This window comes from Solanum verrucosum, unplaced genomic scaffold (assembly GCF_900185275.1).
Source record: "Solanum verrucosum unplaced genomic scaffold, falcon-dt-bn FXZP01000253.1, whole genome shotgun sequence".
Classification (NCBI taxonomy): Eukaryota; Viridiplantae; Streptophyta; class Magnoliopsida; order Solanales; family Solanaceae; genus Solanum; species Solanum verrucosum.
In genome coordinates this window covers 4,621,536-4,637,676 of record NW_026019984.1, presented here as the reverse complement: position 1 = coordinate 4,637,676, position 16,141 = coordinate 4,621,536, and the positions used below count along the sequence as shown (strand labels likewise).

Genomic DNA, 16,141 nt, shown 5'->3' with positions numbered 1-16,141 from the left:
TATCCCATGAACCAACCTTAGAACCGTTGCATCGACATGTTTGGTCTCATTAACAAGTTTTGGAACATCATCTGATATTTTATAAGGAGGTGAATTTAAAGACCATGGGATAAGATCATCACCTTGAGGAGGAACATCTAGTAAAAGATATCCTTTTGTAATATTTGGTCTCCACCATGATTCAATATATGATTTTCTATGGTGCCATGCTTTTTGTGACCCTAAAAGTCCAAAAAGAAGGTGGTTAATGTTAGTGGAACTTTTGGATTTTGCAACATTTGGTTGAGAACTAAAAGGTGTCCGTTTCAATCTAAAAGAAGACAAAAGTTCAGAAGATGGACAATTAGAATCACCAAAAAAGATAATGAAGCTTAAGTATAGAACTAAACCAAGAATTAACATTGTTTTGGAAATGCTAATCAGTTTAGATTTGTCACATGTAGACATGTTTGAGAGAATACTAGGTGGAGAAGAAGAAGGGAAAATAGTGAGCATATACTCATGTGGTTCTATGGCATGAGTTATGTGTTATATATATTGGCAAGTTTTAAATAAAAAAACAATTCTAACTTAGTTCATAATTTGACCACAGTTGTGATGAGATAGGTGAGATCTCTCGACTCTTAATTAGATGTCTCAAGTTCAATTCCTGGTAATGGAAATAATCCTATTGGGAGCATCACAAATATGGGCCTTACCATATGCGAATCCAGAATTTAGTTTGACTCTAATGCAGATACAGAGCACCAACTTATAAAAAGGTACTTAGATGACAAAGTATGGGGAAGATACTGTTATATACGAATTCAAAATTTAATCGGACTCCAAAATGAATACTCTAACGCCTAAATAAAAAGGTAGATGACAAAGGTAATTTACACAATCATTTTCTTTTGGAACCTAATAGTTTGTCTTAATGTATTTGTCTTATTGGCTTTCGACGAACTCTATGAGCTAAACATGTAAAACAAACTTTAGTATCTCTAGTCCCAACTTTATAAAATTTAGGAAAGATACTTTTTCGTTTAAAACTTTAATATTATGGGTGTGTTTGGTACGAAGGAAAATATTTTCTGGAAATGTTTTCCAATTTTCTCATGTTTGGTTGGGTTAAATATTTTGGAAAATGTTTTCCAAATCAACTCATTTTCCTCAAATTTAAGGAAAATGACTTCCCTTCAAAACTTAAGGAAAACATTTTCCAAAACTCTCTTCCAACTTCAAACTACAATTACTTTTTTGTTGAAAAAATCAATTTATTTTGTTCCTATCCTCAAACCAGCCCCCCAACCAACCCCCAAAAAAAAATAAAATTAAAGCTTGTTTTTAAATTCAATTTTTTTACCCACCCTCACCCCTACCCCTACCCCTACCCCCACCCCCTCCCAAAAAAATATTAAAAATTATTTTTAAAAGATATTTCTAATTTCAATTTTTTATTTTTTACCCCCACCCACTACCCTCGCCCCCCCCCCCCCTATCAATTTTTTTATTGTTTTTAAAAAATATTTTCAACTTCAATTTTTTATTTTTTTCATCCCGATCCTCGATCACCCACGCCCGTCCCCCGGCTTGCCCCCCCTCCCCAGAAAAAGATTGAGTTTGTTTTTAAAAATATTTTCAACTTCAAAATTTTATTTTTTCACCTCTACACTCGATCCCCCCCCCCCCCAACCCACCCATCCCCTACTCGCCACCCCTACCCCAAAAAAATAATTTAAGTTTGTTTTTAAAAATATTTTCAATTTCAAAATTTCATTTTTTCACCCCTACCCTCGACCCTCCACCCACCGACCCCCTACCAGCACCCCCTCCACCACCCCAAAAAAAATAAAAATTAAGTTTGTTTTTAAAAAATATTTTCAACTTCAAAATTTCAATTTTTCACCCCTACCCTCAACCCACCCCCAAAAAAAATTAAGTTTGTTTTTAAAAAATATTTTCAATTTCAAAAATTATTTTCTACCCTAGTAAAATAAAATATATTTCTCAAAAAAAAAAAAATCATTCATAAATCAAACACTAAAAATCTTTTCCGGAAAATATTTTCTACTCACTAACCAAACATGAGAAAATAAGTCAAAAATCAACTTGTTTTCCAAGAAAATATTTTCTAGGAAAACATTTTCCTTCATACCAAACACACCCTATATCTAGGAACTTTTATTTTTATTTTTATTTTTTTGGAACCTACGTGCAGTGGCAGACCCAGATTTTTTATTCAGGGGTTCAAAAATAAAAGTATAAACGTGTAAATAAGCCTTTAAAAATGGGACCCTTGAATTCTTTTGGGTTTAAAACCACACTTTTAGCACATTTTATAAAATAAATAAAAAACTAAAAAAAAACTTGAAAAACAGAACTGCAAATAAAAAAAAAACTGAAAAAAAATAAAACACTATCATTGGAATTTGAATTGGTGACGTGATTTCAGGGGGACTTGCCATTGCACCATCAGTTTCTCCTTGTTATTGAAGGGGTTCAAAATATATATATCTACACAGAAAATTTACCTTATATATATAGTGTAATTTTTTGCCAAGGGGGTTCGGGTGAACTCCCTAGAATCCACGTGGGTCCGCCCTTGCCTACGTGCATGCGGTAAATTTGACGATCTCGGTTGAAACGGTGTTGACAAGAAAATCAATCTCTAGCGTCCTTTATGGGATGTAAGACCAAGGAGGATCCTATCATAAAGGATAAGAAGGAGTAGGAGGAGTCAGTTTTCTTTGAAGATCGAGGAACGTAGTGTCGGCCAATTATGTCATTCGGAAGAAGTCTTCTACAGAAGAAAGCCCGTTACGAGTAAGTGGAGAGGAAAGATCTCCAGAGATTCTTATCTCATTCAAGTGGCTCAACCAGTAACCAATGGCAAAAAATAAAAAATCCATGATTTCCCGATATCACCTATTGCACCAACTCAGTCACCCTCATAAATCACTAGTAACTTTGAAAATATTATTCATTTTACTTTATCAACACGATAAAATATTATTGATGAGTAAAATAATTCATTTTAATCCGTAAAAAGAAAATAAGATTAACTAATTAATTAAATGATCACATTCTTTTCTGACTAAGGTTGCTTCATATAAGCAAGTCAACGTTTTTTCTTTACGTTGGAAATTTCTTGGAAGTGAATTTTATTAACTCCTTTAATAAGACTGCCCTTCGTGCAACACAAGATAACAATTAACAGAGAATTAAATGCTTTAGAAAACACTAATCAGCTGGCTTGAGTATTAATTTTTTTGTTTGTCTGGAGCCCTTGAGTTTCAACTAAATTCAGATCGCGCATTCGGCACTACAGGGCTAGGGATGGCAATGGGGCGGTGTAGGGCAGGGATGGTGTGGGTTGAGCTTAACCCATAAAATTTTTAATCCACCCGCCTCGCACCGCATAACAACTCTTTTCATTTTCAACCCACCTCGCTCCGTCCCGCATAGATCTGCCCTGCATAATTTTTTTAATATTTTCTTTTTCTAGTTATGTTTGATACTAAAAATAAAATTCATAAAAATAAATTCATTTTTTCTTTAAGTTGTATTAATTTAATAGGATAGTGACTTAAAATTTTATTTTTTAGAGGTCAATAGGGAAATATGTAAGAAATTGTATTATTTTTCATTGAACCATTTTCATTTATTATGTTGAATATTTTAGTAGCTTTAATGAAATTATCTTAATAAATAATGTTCTATCACTCTCATAACATGTAAAAGTTAAAATTAAGTTTGAACCCTCATAAAATCACATATACCCGCCCCGCCCCACATTAATTTTTAAAAAACTCACTTCAACCCACCCGCATCCGACCCGCCCCACACAACCTTAAACCTACCCTGCCCCGCCCCACATAACTTTAAACCCACTCTGCCCCGCATCCGCCCCGCTTCATTGCCATCCCTATGCAGGACCATTTGGAGTGGTGCTCTCAATAGGATTTTCTCCGTACCTAAGCTCGAATCAAGATCTCTAATTAAGAGTAAAGCAGTCATATCACTACATCACAACTCATATTGATGCTCGAGTATTACTTAATAATGTACTAACTTTTAGTTTCTCCAAGTCAACTACGTACGTATGAAACATTAATTTAGCCTAGTAATTGTGATAAAAGTACAGACTTAGGATCTATTCAGTCATCGATATTGCAAACAGATATTTTTTTTGCAAAATTTGTTTGACCATATAATTGTGTTTTTTGTGTGAAATTTTAAAAGTCAAATCTCCTAAAAACTTGTTTTGGGCCAAAAAGTTATGGCAAAATCTTTTTAAAATTTAAACTTATCCCAAAATATTATATTTTACAAGACAATTCATCTATTTATGACTCCCACTAATACGTATTACCCTTTTCGGTCATCTAATCTGAAAATTTATATTCATCATGAAGGAATTATTTGTAGAATGTGAAAAGATCATATTAAATAATAACTCATTACTATCATGATTATTTTTACGGATGGATCTCCGTAACTAATATGAGCATTGATGTGAGCGTTGTAGTAGCTAATAATTGTGTTATTAGTAGTTTTTATAAAAATATCGTGTTATGATTTTAGAATATGTATTATCTAGTTCATTACAAAAATGATAATTTTGTGCCAAACTTGTGGGTATTTTTTAATATAGTTTTTAGAACTTATTGATATAAGTCACGTTTTATGTTTTTTCAAAAATAAAAATGTGAAATATGTTTTCAAAAACTATGACCAAATATATTTTAAAACGTTAATCCAAAGTTCACTCAAATCTGATTTCCAAAAATATTTTAAAATATATTAGCTTAATTCTCTTTTCAAGATCTTTTTTCTTAAGAGATTTGAATATTCAACTTTTTTAGCCCACATAGGCATCAAGAAGATGCATATATAGCATAAGTTACAACCAGAAAGGATGTTAGTTAGCTTATTTAAAGAGCAGAAATTAAATAAGCTAACTAAACATTTGGCTTTAAGATTGAAATTCCTTCGAATCATCTGTCATTTCTTTTGTTTCAGATTTTCTCACTCACATTTTTGTCAAGTTTAGTTAGGAATTATTAGGACCTATTATTGGGTGACCCCATGCATGGATACATAGAGTTGGCAAATTAGCCCACCAAATATAACTAGACCTATTGAAGTTAACCTTTTTTTTTTTTTTAAACTATTGAATTGTAAATTTGTTGCTATTTGATTTGTTCATGAATGATCTCATTGTTAGTTGATTTTTTTATTTTTAGTTAAGACAATGCGTGCGCATATATATATATATGTGTGTGTGTGTGCGCGCGCACTGGTGAGCATAAATACCGGAAAACCGAAAAATTGAACCGACCAAACTAATTTCTACAGTTTTGATTTTTTGGTTTGGTGTTGGTGTTATTTTCAAAAGTTCGGTTCTTCGGTTCGGTGTTCAATGTAAAGGTCTCACAACTTCGGTGCACCAAAGAATCGAACTTTTATTTAAAAAAAAAAAAAATTAAAAAAATAATAAATAAATATATATATATGGGCATTCTCTTAACTAAAAATAAAAACTCAACTAACAATTAAATCATTCATGAACAAATCAAAGTGGCAACAAATTTACAATTCAATAGTTAACTTCAAATATTAATCGCCAAGAGGAATTCAAACATATTTTTATCAATGTACATTATGTAAAGGAACCTGTCTTCGTCCTTGTTTTCTCGAGAAGTAGTTGGAGACACAATGATCTTTACAAAGATAAATATAGTCTTTTAGTTAGCACAATAAGTGTTCCATGGAGAGACACATCATTCCTTAACGAAGTTTTAAATTTTTAAGTATCTTATATTTTGATTTTGTCCTCATTTTATTTTTCATTCGCACCGAAAAATCGACTTAAAAACACCTAAATAAATCGTACCGAAGTAGAAAAAACCGAACCAAACCGAATTAGTTTGGTTTGAAATACGGTGCACACTTTTCTAAAACCGAAGAACCGACCCAAACCGAAGTTTGATAAAACCAAACGCCCACCCCTAAATTGCCCACCCCTACTTATAGCTACAAATTGTAATATTTTAAACTAAGCGGTTTATTGTAAATACATATATAATTTTCCTTAATTATTAATTCAATGTATTTTAACCCGCCTATTCGACACCTTTACTTGTGGAACAGAAATGCCAACAAAGTTTGCAATATAATATTGAAAGCAAACCACGCGCAACAGAAAATTACTACCTCCGTCCACTTTTAATTGTCATGGTTTCCTTTTTTTAGAGTCAAACTATAAGAATTTTAACTAATATTTTATGATATATTTTTTCATCATATTGATATGCAAAAAATTGCAATTTATAGTACTTTTCGCATAGTTTTTGATATCTATTTTATTTTTTTTGAAATATCAAATTAATGTAATCTAACTTAACTTTGAAAATTAGTCAAATTGACTTTCGAAAAACGCAACATGACAATTAAGAGTAGACGGAGGGTGTACCCCATTTTGCCCCACTGGGGAAACCCTCAAGGCTAAAAGTCAAAAAAGTCTTCCGATGAGATAAGTTAGGTCAAAAGTTCAAAATGAAGGCCATTCTTGCAAAATCACCCCTACGCCAGTATGATTAATTAAAGGGACACAATTATTAGAATTGAGAAACAAATCCATCAAAAGCAACTATGAATACTAATATAAATCATGCTGAGCTTGAACTTCAGATAAGGGTGTGTTTGGTATGGAGGAAAATATTCTCCTACGTACCAAACACACCCCAAGTCTCTTCATTTTCATGAATCATGAATGCATATCACCAATTCCAAGCGCGAAAAAAGATGCATTCGATTTACAAATATCTTCGTAATCCCATAATTGGTACTTATAAAAGTTTACCAAAAATGACAGAGTGTAAAGAAAAAACTTGGCAACAAGCATCTCAGCCCAAAAAAGAATAGGATCTTCAAATTACCAACACACATATAAATACTTGAGAGGCCTAAGAAGATGCTAGGTCTATAACCTCTGCTAAAGCAAATTATTTCCCACTAACCTATCTCCATGTAATGTTCAAATGGTCTAGCAATCAGACATCGACTTTCTGAAATTCAAAACCAAGCGAATGCACCTATGCCTCATGAGCCTTTTCGCTAGGAGCTTCGTCGTGAGCCTTTTGAATTCCGATTAAACGGGCATAATCAACCCACCTGTAAACCAATTTTCCAGTTTTTGTTATGTTGATTAATCAGTTGAAGAAATTGGGCAAATTAGGACAGATGTTTGTGAAAGAAGTGAAGGATCTTACAATAGTGAACCCAAGAATGTGTTGCCTGTTCGCACAGCAAAGCACATTGCACTCAACATCAACTTGTGTTTGTGTAGCATGGGCTCCAAAATCCGTTGTTCAATTACACCAGCTACAACTTGATATCTGAGAAAGAAGAAATGTGCTCATAAATTTACTTGCAGAAAGGAAGGGAAAATATTTTAACGTCTATGCATCTATACTGGTATTTACGTACACAGATAACTTTGCAACATAGATCTCTCTGACTACATATGACATGAATACCACTCATATTAAGATTGTTCTCGCATTATGCAGCCATATCAAGATCCTTAAGTCCCCAAAAAAAAAAGTAAACCCTTCCGGGATAACAGGCTAGGAGATGGAAGCCAAATGGCTGCACTAGAACACCAATCCGTATTCATTGAAACTATGAACAATACTCTTTGCACACAAGATAACAACACCAGAAAAGTCATACTGCACTTTTAGATGGAAAAGAAATATATTTCTCTAGATACGAAGTTAAGAAAGTAAACGGGTACTTTGCATGATACTTTACAATATTGTGACCAGTGACAAATTCTTTTCAGAAAGATGCTTATCTTGGAAGAATCTCTTTTGGACTAATATGCTTATCTTGGAGGAATATCTTTTGGAAATATAATATATAACAATGTGGAGAGATATGCATAACTGGGGTAAAGCTTCTAGTTTGCTTCTAGGACATGAAAAACTATAATATGAGGGGACAAATCATAAACGATGAAGATCTCAAAATAGTGGAAACACATGTATATAATCATCCAATCACACTCACCGAAGGTTGCTGGAAACTGCCATATAAACACCATAAGCTACACTGGTTGATACAACAGGCAAATTCTCCACTTCTTCAGCAGCAGACTTATTAACAGCCTTCTTAGCATTTAGTACTGCATTTGTCACCAATGTGCCAACCTGGTTATAAAGAAATTAACTCATTTAGGACCCTCTGGGACCTCTTGTTTCCTTGTGAAAGAATTTTGCCCAAGAAAGAAGACATTATTCAACAAAAGGCAAGCAAAGAAAAGAGTAGTGATATTTGTTGTACAGAGTGAAGTTAAAAAATTTTACAAATATAGAAGCCACAACTCTCTTTTCCATATTAATGAAAGAGGTCAAGCCAAAAACAATAATCACGGGACAGTAGGTGATTCAAGTCCCCAAAAAAAGCTCATTTCCCTTCCAGAAACTTCCAAAATAATCTAGGGTCAATGTGATTATCTTAGGACAAAAGTTCTAAACCAGGCTGCAGTGAGATCCGTTTGTGCAACAACTAACCTCAGCATAAGGAATGGAGCCCAGATTGCATGTCATATTAACGAGTGCAACACTCTTCAAAATTTCCATCCATTCCGTGACTTTACCCAAACCCCGACAAATAGTGTTGCCTCTTACACTTGCATAAATGAGCAAATTTTCCACTTTCCTTAAATTTTAACTATTTCTCAGAGCAATTTTTCCTTAGGAAAACCAGCTCAAAATAAAACTCCATTATGTTTCAAGTATTTGTCAATTATTAAGCTGAGTTTAATGGTGCAATGGGCTGTGTAAAACATGGTCTTTCTAAATTTAGATAACTTTAAGCTTCGTATGATGGATCAATTGGACTTGGGTGAAATCTTATAATAGCAATTCACTAGCCATAAAGGAAAACCCAGTGTCTTTGAGGTCCAATAAGAAATCAGTACATTGTAGACGTAGAGTAGGTACAAAATGTAGGTATTTTCAGGGCATGAAGATATGGCCAACCAAAAGTCGAGGCATTGGACAACAATAAAGCAATTAATTTTGGGAGAACAAAACATGCCAAAAGGTGTTGGTGTATGGTACATGCTGCGGTTTAGATGATATGAACCTTTTGTGTGCTACATGAATTATGAAGTGTCAGAAACAACCTCTCAAGGGAGATTTTGCTGTGTTGCTTATGTGGTGAGAAGACTGCAAGTGCTAGCCACCTCTTTCTACAGTGTCCTATAGAAGCTCTTCCTCAACTTTGTAAATCTTCTCAGAGTTATGCTTAACAGCTTAAGACTAAAGAACAGATGCTAAAATGACAGGAAAAGAAGGATTCAAGGAAAGACAAAAGGGTGGAACACAGTCACCGCAAATGCATATGATGGACAATGTAGAAGCAAAGTACCATGAGATATTTTCAAGACAGTCAATTCCATTCAAAACTCAAAAGATTAAGCTCAATTGTATACTTTTGTTTTACTTTGGTGTAGGAGGAACTGGTAGAAGAATCAGACAAAAATTTAGACCTCATAGAATCCCTAGAAGACTAGAGATGTGATATATTTTACTCAATGTGTAAACTACAGCACATCCTTAGGGCTGGAGCAATAAAATCACTTACCATTTAAAAAATGACAAACCTCAACAGACTCTTTTAATTTTTAACAAGGAAACCTCAACAAAAACTTCACTAAATGATGAATGGTGATAGGGTATTCTTCAACAGAAAAACAATCAACATCAACAATGAGTTTACTTGGAACATATAAGGACAAAGGAAAACACAAACAAGTATTAGTAACAGAGATATCTAGAATGAAATATGAAGAGGTGAATATTACCAGGGAAGAGGCAGTTCCAACAGCAAAAAGTTTAGACCCATTGCGCTGCAAATTTTATCCAACATAAACCAGATATTCAGTCAATAATTCCTTTTTGAAGTTTTTTAGCTCTCAAGAATGAGGCATGAAAACAGAAGAATTACATACCGCTATTGCACCTATTCTTTGCAACACTGAGTATGATGTTCCAGGCAGGGCCATCTGCATATAATATAGGGAGTCAGATTTTATCGTTTAGCCTTACTTAATGTACAACCAAGTATGACCCAAACAAAATTTGGCATGATAAACATTAGTGACCTGAAAGGCATTATCTGGGCAGTTGTAAAAGAACTTGGCAATTCGTCCAGCATTAACAGCAGCCATTCGCGGTCGGAGAGAAACAGTTGGAGCAGGAAGATAGACAAGCATGAAATCTGCTATTACGGCCATCACCTAAGCAGAACAAACACAAAATATCAATGATAGAACTGTGTGACCGAATGCAATGTTTGGTCCACACTTGATTGCCTTAGTTATGGACGAGCTTAACCAACACAATACAAGAAGTGATCCCATGGTGTATGCTATTTGCTGATGATATTTTGTTAATTGACGAAACTAGCAAGGGTTTTTAAAGCTTGAACTATGGAGAAGCACTTTAGAGAGTAAGGATTTTTAGATAAGTAGAAGAGAGACAGAATGCATGCATTGCAGGTTTAATCAGCTTGAGAAGAGAGAAGTTGAGGTGAAACTAGATGGAATTGTGGTGCAAAATGCAAAAAAACTTGCTATCTAGGCTCGGTGTTTCAAGAGAACGGAATGGAATCAAACGGTTGTACTGGAGAAGTACTACCAGAGTGTTATGTGATAGAAGGACGTCTACCAAACTAAAAGGCAAGTTCTATAGAACAGACTGGTAATGCTATATGGTAATGAATGTTGGGCCGCTCTAAAGTCCATGTTTGGACATGTTTTATGTCAACCTACAGATGTATCGGTCGTAGGTGCGAAACTAAGATAAATGAAGATGTTAGAAGGGAAGGATAGACCTAACATTATATGGAAGGAAATTGTCTCGAAAGACCTACAAATCCTTGGTATCAATGCAAACATAGCTAAAGATAGGGCACAACGCAAGAAAAAGATCCATATAGGTGATATCTACTAGTTGAGGATAGGTTTTAGACTTGTTAGAGAACTTTCAATTCTATTATTGTTACTACTATATATGTGTGTGTAACTAATTTTTCACTTCTATTTTATTTATTTAGTATGATGATAATATGAAATATATAGCTGACACAAACTTGCTTGGAAACAAGTAGTTGTTCTACCTAAAAGTAAAAGTTGCACAGAAGGGAATGGATATCATGCAACTCAACCGCATTGAGGAAGCTAACCATCTTCAGCCGTACATGTATGGACAAGATGATACACATTTCTGGATAAGCATGTAATCTTAAAACCAAACCGTCTCATTTACCAAGGATTAACAATACCTTTGAGAGAATTATTGATGATTATCCATGAAAATATCGTTCACTAAGGAAAAACAGCACCGAGGTGGGAATCATCAATGACTTTCCATTTAAAATCTGAGTTTCTCATTGACCAAGGATGAACGACATCTAGTAGAGATTATCAACAAAGAGAGACACATAGCTAAAATGAGAAGAGCAATGTACCACGTCGGCGACAACAATTTCCAGCTCATTAAAAAAGTTTTCCCTGCGGCGCTCATACTCAGCAGCAGTCTGGAACAAAGCAGACAAAATAACAGATAAATATCTGTACTATTTTAACAGTATCACAGAAACAGAGAGCAGGTGAAAAATGAGTCACCAATTAAAAGCACAGACAAATAATGTCAAATTTCATATATAAATAGATATAGGAGACGCATGAAAAAGATCTGCAACAACGAAGTAACACGATGCTATTTTTATTTTTTTTGTGAAGTACAGGCAGAACAGCCTATCATGCTGGACCTTTAAGATCTTTGGGGAAGAGTCCCTGGTTAATTGGGTGGTTGGAACATTTGCAATCACTTCCTCTATAGAACATTATTTAAAATTATAACATTGTTGACTATATATTTTTATTTTTTTTACGACCATGGTGTCCAGGTCTGCTTTCACGCAGCTAGATTAATTCCACGGGATAGCTGCCACCTCTCACCAACAACAAGTACTAGATAGCTCTATCCACCAAAACTAGGACAGATGAGAAGAATCACCTAGTGTTTTTTTGTCTCAACTCTTCATTGACCACTACGCCACACCCTTGGGTGATTGTTGACTCAAGTTCTTATCGATCCATACATCCACAGATATAAAGATGGATATGTATGGATCCATGGTGATGTTACAAAGCATAGTAATAGTGATCAAAAAGTAGACTTATCCCAAAAGGAAAGTAATATGTGGGGAATAAAGGTTGGTAGATTATACAGTGTGGAATGGACATGAATCCAAAAAAGGAATATAGTAGTTGGAGTTTGGCAAGCGACCAAGAAAGAAAGAGGATTCGACCAATGAGGATTGCCTTCTAACAGTACAAAAAGCATAATCGGGAGAAATGGCATTGGAATTTTGCACTTCCTAAAGCAAAGATGAAATAATTGCATGCTTGCACAAGAAAAAGAGTCATTTATGAACTAAAAATTATTCACCATGAGAAACAAGTTTTTCATAGTTGCTATGAATGCCTCTCTGACTAGTCATCACAGGAAACTTTATCAGTTAGGTCTATGCGAATATAATTCTTGTTCAATGTATTCCTTTTTCCTGAAAAGTGGTTGATCTCACTCAGGAAATCCAGTTTTGGCCAAATAAGAATCCAACGAAACAACCTCAGAAATACTCCACTGAAACATCCCACTCCAACCCCACCCACCCTCAACTGGATGAGGGATCACTGCAATCCGAGAGCATGGCTATCCAACTTGCAAACCCAAATATACCCGCTTTACAGCAGAAAGAAAGGATAGATTTAATCCACTACTCTCATAAAATGTCTTCTTACCTGATCGGCAAACAGACAAATATTTGGAATAAGGCTGTTGTGACAAAGCAATTGTGGGCTATAGCAATGAAGGACTGCCTCTAGATCAGATGGATCCATAGCTTCTATATCAAGCACCAAACAATGGAATCTTCTCCTATACCCAAGACTGCAGCTTAGGTTGTCAGAAATATATTGGACACTAGGGGCCTTATTATAGGGCTAAAAAAAATGCAGTGGGGGATCTCAGATCCAGCAGAGTGGAGGCTTTAGCATTAAAAGGATGTATCGCTATCGCATAATCTCACCTCAGTATCAAAGAGTTCCCTGGAAGAGTATGATTCTGCAGCCTAATTTGCACCCAAGGGTTTAGTTCAACCTTTGGCTTGCTGCTCAAAGGGAGATTGTCTATAGTGTATAGGCTGCTGAAATATGGAATTCAAGTGCCTCAAACTTGTGTCTTTTGCGGTCTTTCTGATGAATTGTTTGAGCATTTGTTTTTTGCCTGTTCTTATGTGAAGGAACTATGGTCCAGATTGTTAGTCTGGCTAGGGTCATCACAGACCTATTTGTGACTGGTCATCTGAGTTCAATGGATAAACAAAGGAGCTAAAAGAATCTAGACACTGGCGATTGTTACCTGTGTGTTTGGCATGCTGGTTTACTTGGTTTGGAGAGACAGGAATGTGATCAGATTCCAGGGGGGAGGAGTATCTCAGCAGACAGATTATGCAAGGAAATTGTTCTGCATATACACACCAGAGGCAGAAGCATCTCCAGCTTCCAAAGACCTTTACTTGCTTCAAATTCATACCCTTAGGTCTTGTAATTAGAGAAGTTGTTGTATTGTCTTTTTATTCACTATGTAAGATTGTTTCTCGTGTTTTGTAGCTGTAGCATGTATAGGCTTCTTGTAATTGATAGGAGTGTAGATAGTTAGCATCTACTTGTTTTGTATTGAACACTATTGGATGAATACAATGCATTGTTCCCCAAAAAAAAGACAGATATTTAACCAAGCATAACATAGATAAAATAAAAACTAGAAAACCCAATATTCTATTATAGCTAAAGAGAAACATTAAATATTCTTATTGTCAGAGTGACCACAGTGTACTTCAAGGATTTCAAAGGATTCTTAAAAATGATCGGCAATTATTTAAAGAAGCCAGCTTGAAAAGATAAATAGACTTCCCCTGGTTCAATTATTTTTTAGAGGTTGCACGATAATAGAACAAAGCACTCCCAACATTCAATCATCTTGATCTCCTACACGATTAGCTAATTCTATATTGTCACTCACCCAAAAAATTCTTGAGTCCTCAATATGAGTAGAATTTCACCTGCACTCATCCCAATCACGGTTTAACTCAAGTCTTAATACTAAAACACCAGCAAAAGATCCAGTCATTTTAACACAAAACAATGAAAGGAAAAAGGCTAATTAAAAAGGAGAAAAACAGAAGTCTTCAAAGTACACATTTTTTTCTTATACCCAAGTGTGCTTCAAGAAGAATGCATCCTAAAACTCAAATAGTACAAATTAACACAGAATTTGAGCTCGATGTCGATGAATCACCCGTGCTATTCATTTATTATGAGTTGGCATTCATATCGTCTGAACAGACAATTCCATAACCTACAAGTATAAGCTCACCTACTGATAATCTCTTAGTGACGGTTTGTTCATCTACCCCAACACCTCACAGCAAACAGAGAATAGCCACATGCCAACTATCCTCCCAAAACTTCAACTTTTACTGCCCATATCTCTACCCTCTTGCAGCACTCTTAATTTTCCAAAAAGAAGTGTCTAGTTCTTCCATATTAGATATTCTAAGTCAATGGAATTCTCCATATCCAAAATAATATGCCTCCCACCCATCCAGGAAGACAATACAAATGCGTCAAAAAGGACAATCAAATTACTTCATCCATCCCATAATTAAATCAATTTTGACCAACCTCTAAAGTTAAATGACTTAAATTAATTCAACTTTTAATAAAAGAGGGATACTTATTAACTATAGTAAAAATTACAATTTTCTCCATTTCCAAATGATAACACAAGTACATGTAGAAAGAAAAAAAATTAACCATCTATCACTTTCTTCGAATTTTGAAAAGTAAACAAGAAAATAAGACTAATATAAAGAGAGTGCTATAGTTGTTAGGTCCGGACAGTTAAGGAGTATCCAACCACCCGGAAATGTATGCCTACCACTAAAGATCCACCTTTCAAATGTGCTAGAAGTATAGGAAGATGACAAATATCTTTAAAAATCAAGGAGCAAATGAAACAGAGAAAACATTGAACTTTAGGGAGGAAACTGATCATTTCCATCAATTATATGTGCTAAAAATGCCAATTTAGAGAAGCTACAATTCCAGTCCCAACCTTTGTGAAAATACCGACGCCGCACTCCATCCCAACCTTAGCGAGGAAGAGATCATCTGCCAATAGCCGCTCCTTAAACCCTCCAAATTGAAGCAACCATGCCATTAATGGAGATTTCTCTAGCTCAAAATACCTCAATACTATGGATCCAGGTATTCTCCCATCCTCAATAGCCGCCTTCAAATCCTTCGGCAAACTATCCAACGACCTACCTGCAAAGAATTTAGATCAGTAAATGCAGATCATACTGGATATGTTGCTGTAGATCATAAATGCATAAAACTACCGAAGATGTATTCAGGATTTTAAGTCAATATGAAGTAGATTTCGCTACCTGCCTCCGTCAACGCCATCAAAGCCTCCTTTTTATTCCTTTTCTGATCGCCACTCTCCTCATTTCCACCATCACCACCACCACCACCACCTCCACCGTTACCGCCTCCATTTCCACCGTTAAAATTATCATCACTATCTCCACCGCCACCTCCAACAGCAGCGAAGGATAACATTAGAAATGTGCGACGGCCTGAGGTGAAATTAGGGCTGGAATTCATGGAAAGCGAGAGGGAAGCAACACGCGCCGCGTTAGTATTGACGGCGTTATTACAAACAGATACGGAGGTACGTAAGGAAGGAGATGGTTGTAAGGCGAGTGCGCCGCCATATCGTGTCGTCACCGGGTGGAAGTTGACGGCGGCGGCGATTGGCATATTTGCTTGCTCCTTCTTCTCACTGTTAGCTTTTCTACTTCTTCGCTATATATATATATATATGTTTTTGTTGGAACAGAGTAAAGCTGTTTGAATGAACGTTTAGTACAATGGTTGCAGAAACAGAAGGGGAGATGTGTTTAATGTGAGTGTGTGTAGGTTTTGCAAATTCAAATGTAAACCACGCGC

The 16,141-nt window shown here is 35.3% G+C and overlaps 1 protein-coding gene across 1 annotated transcript; it reads right to left on the bottom strand.

Moving 5' to 3' along the window:
• Positions 1–6,771: 6,771 nt before the first annotated feature.
• Positions 6,772–15,971, bottom strand: LOC125818014 (protein RETICULATA-RELATED 4, chloroplastic-like). Its single transcript, XM_049497516.1, has 9 exons — positions 15,577–15,971; positions 15,243–15,454; positions 11,527–11,595; positions 10,160–10,294; positions 10,007–10,060; positions 9,860–9,904; positions 8,059–8,198; positions 7,257–7,382; positions 6,772–7,158 (listed from the first exon to the last, which is right to left on the bottom strand). The coding sequence occupies exons 1-9, from the start codon at positions 15,950–15,952 to the stop codon at positions 7,080–7,082; spliced, it is 1,236 nt and encodes a 411-aa protein (XP_049353473.1). The 5' UTR covers positions 15,953–15,971; the 3' UTR covers positions 6,772–7,079.
• Positions 15,972–16,141: the final 170 nt, after the last annotated feature.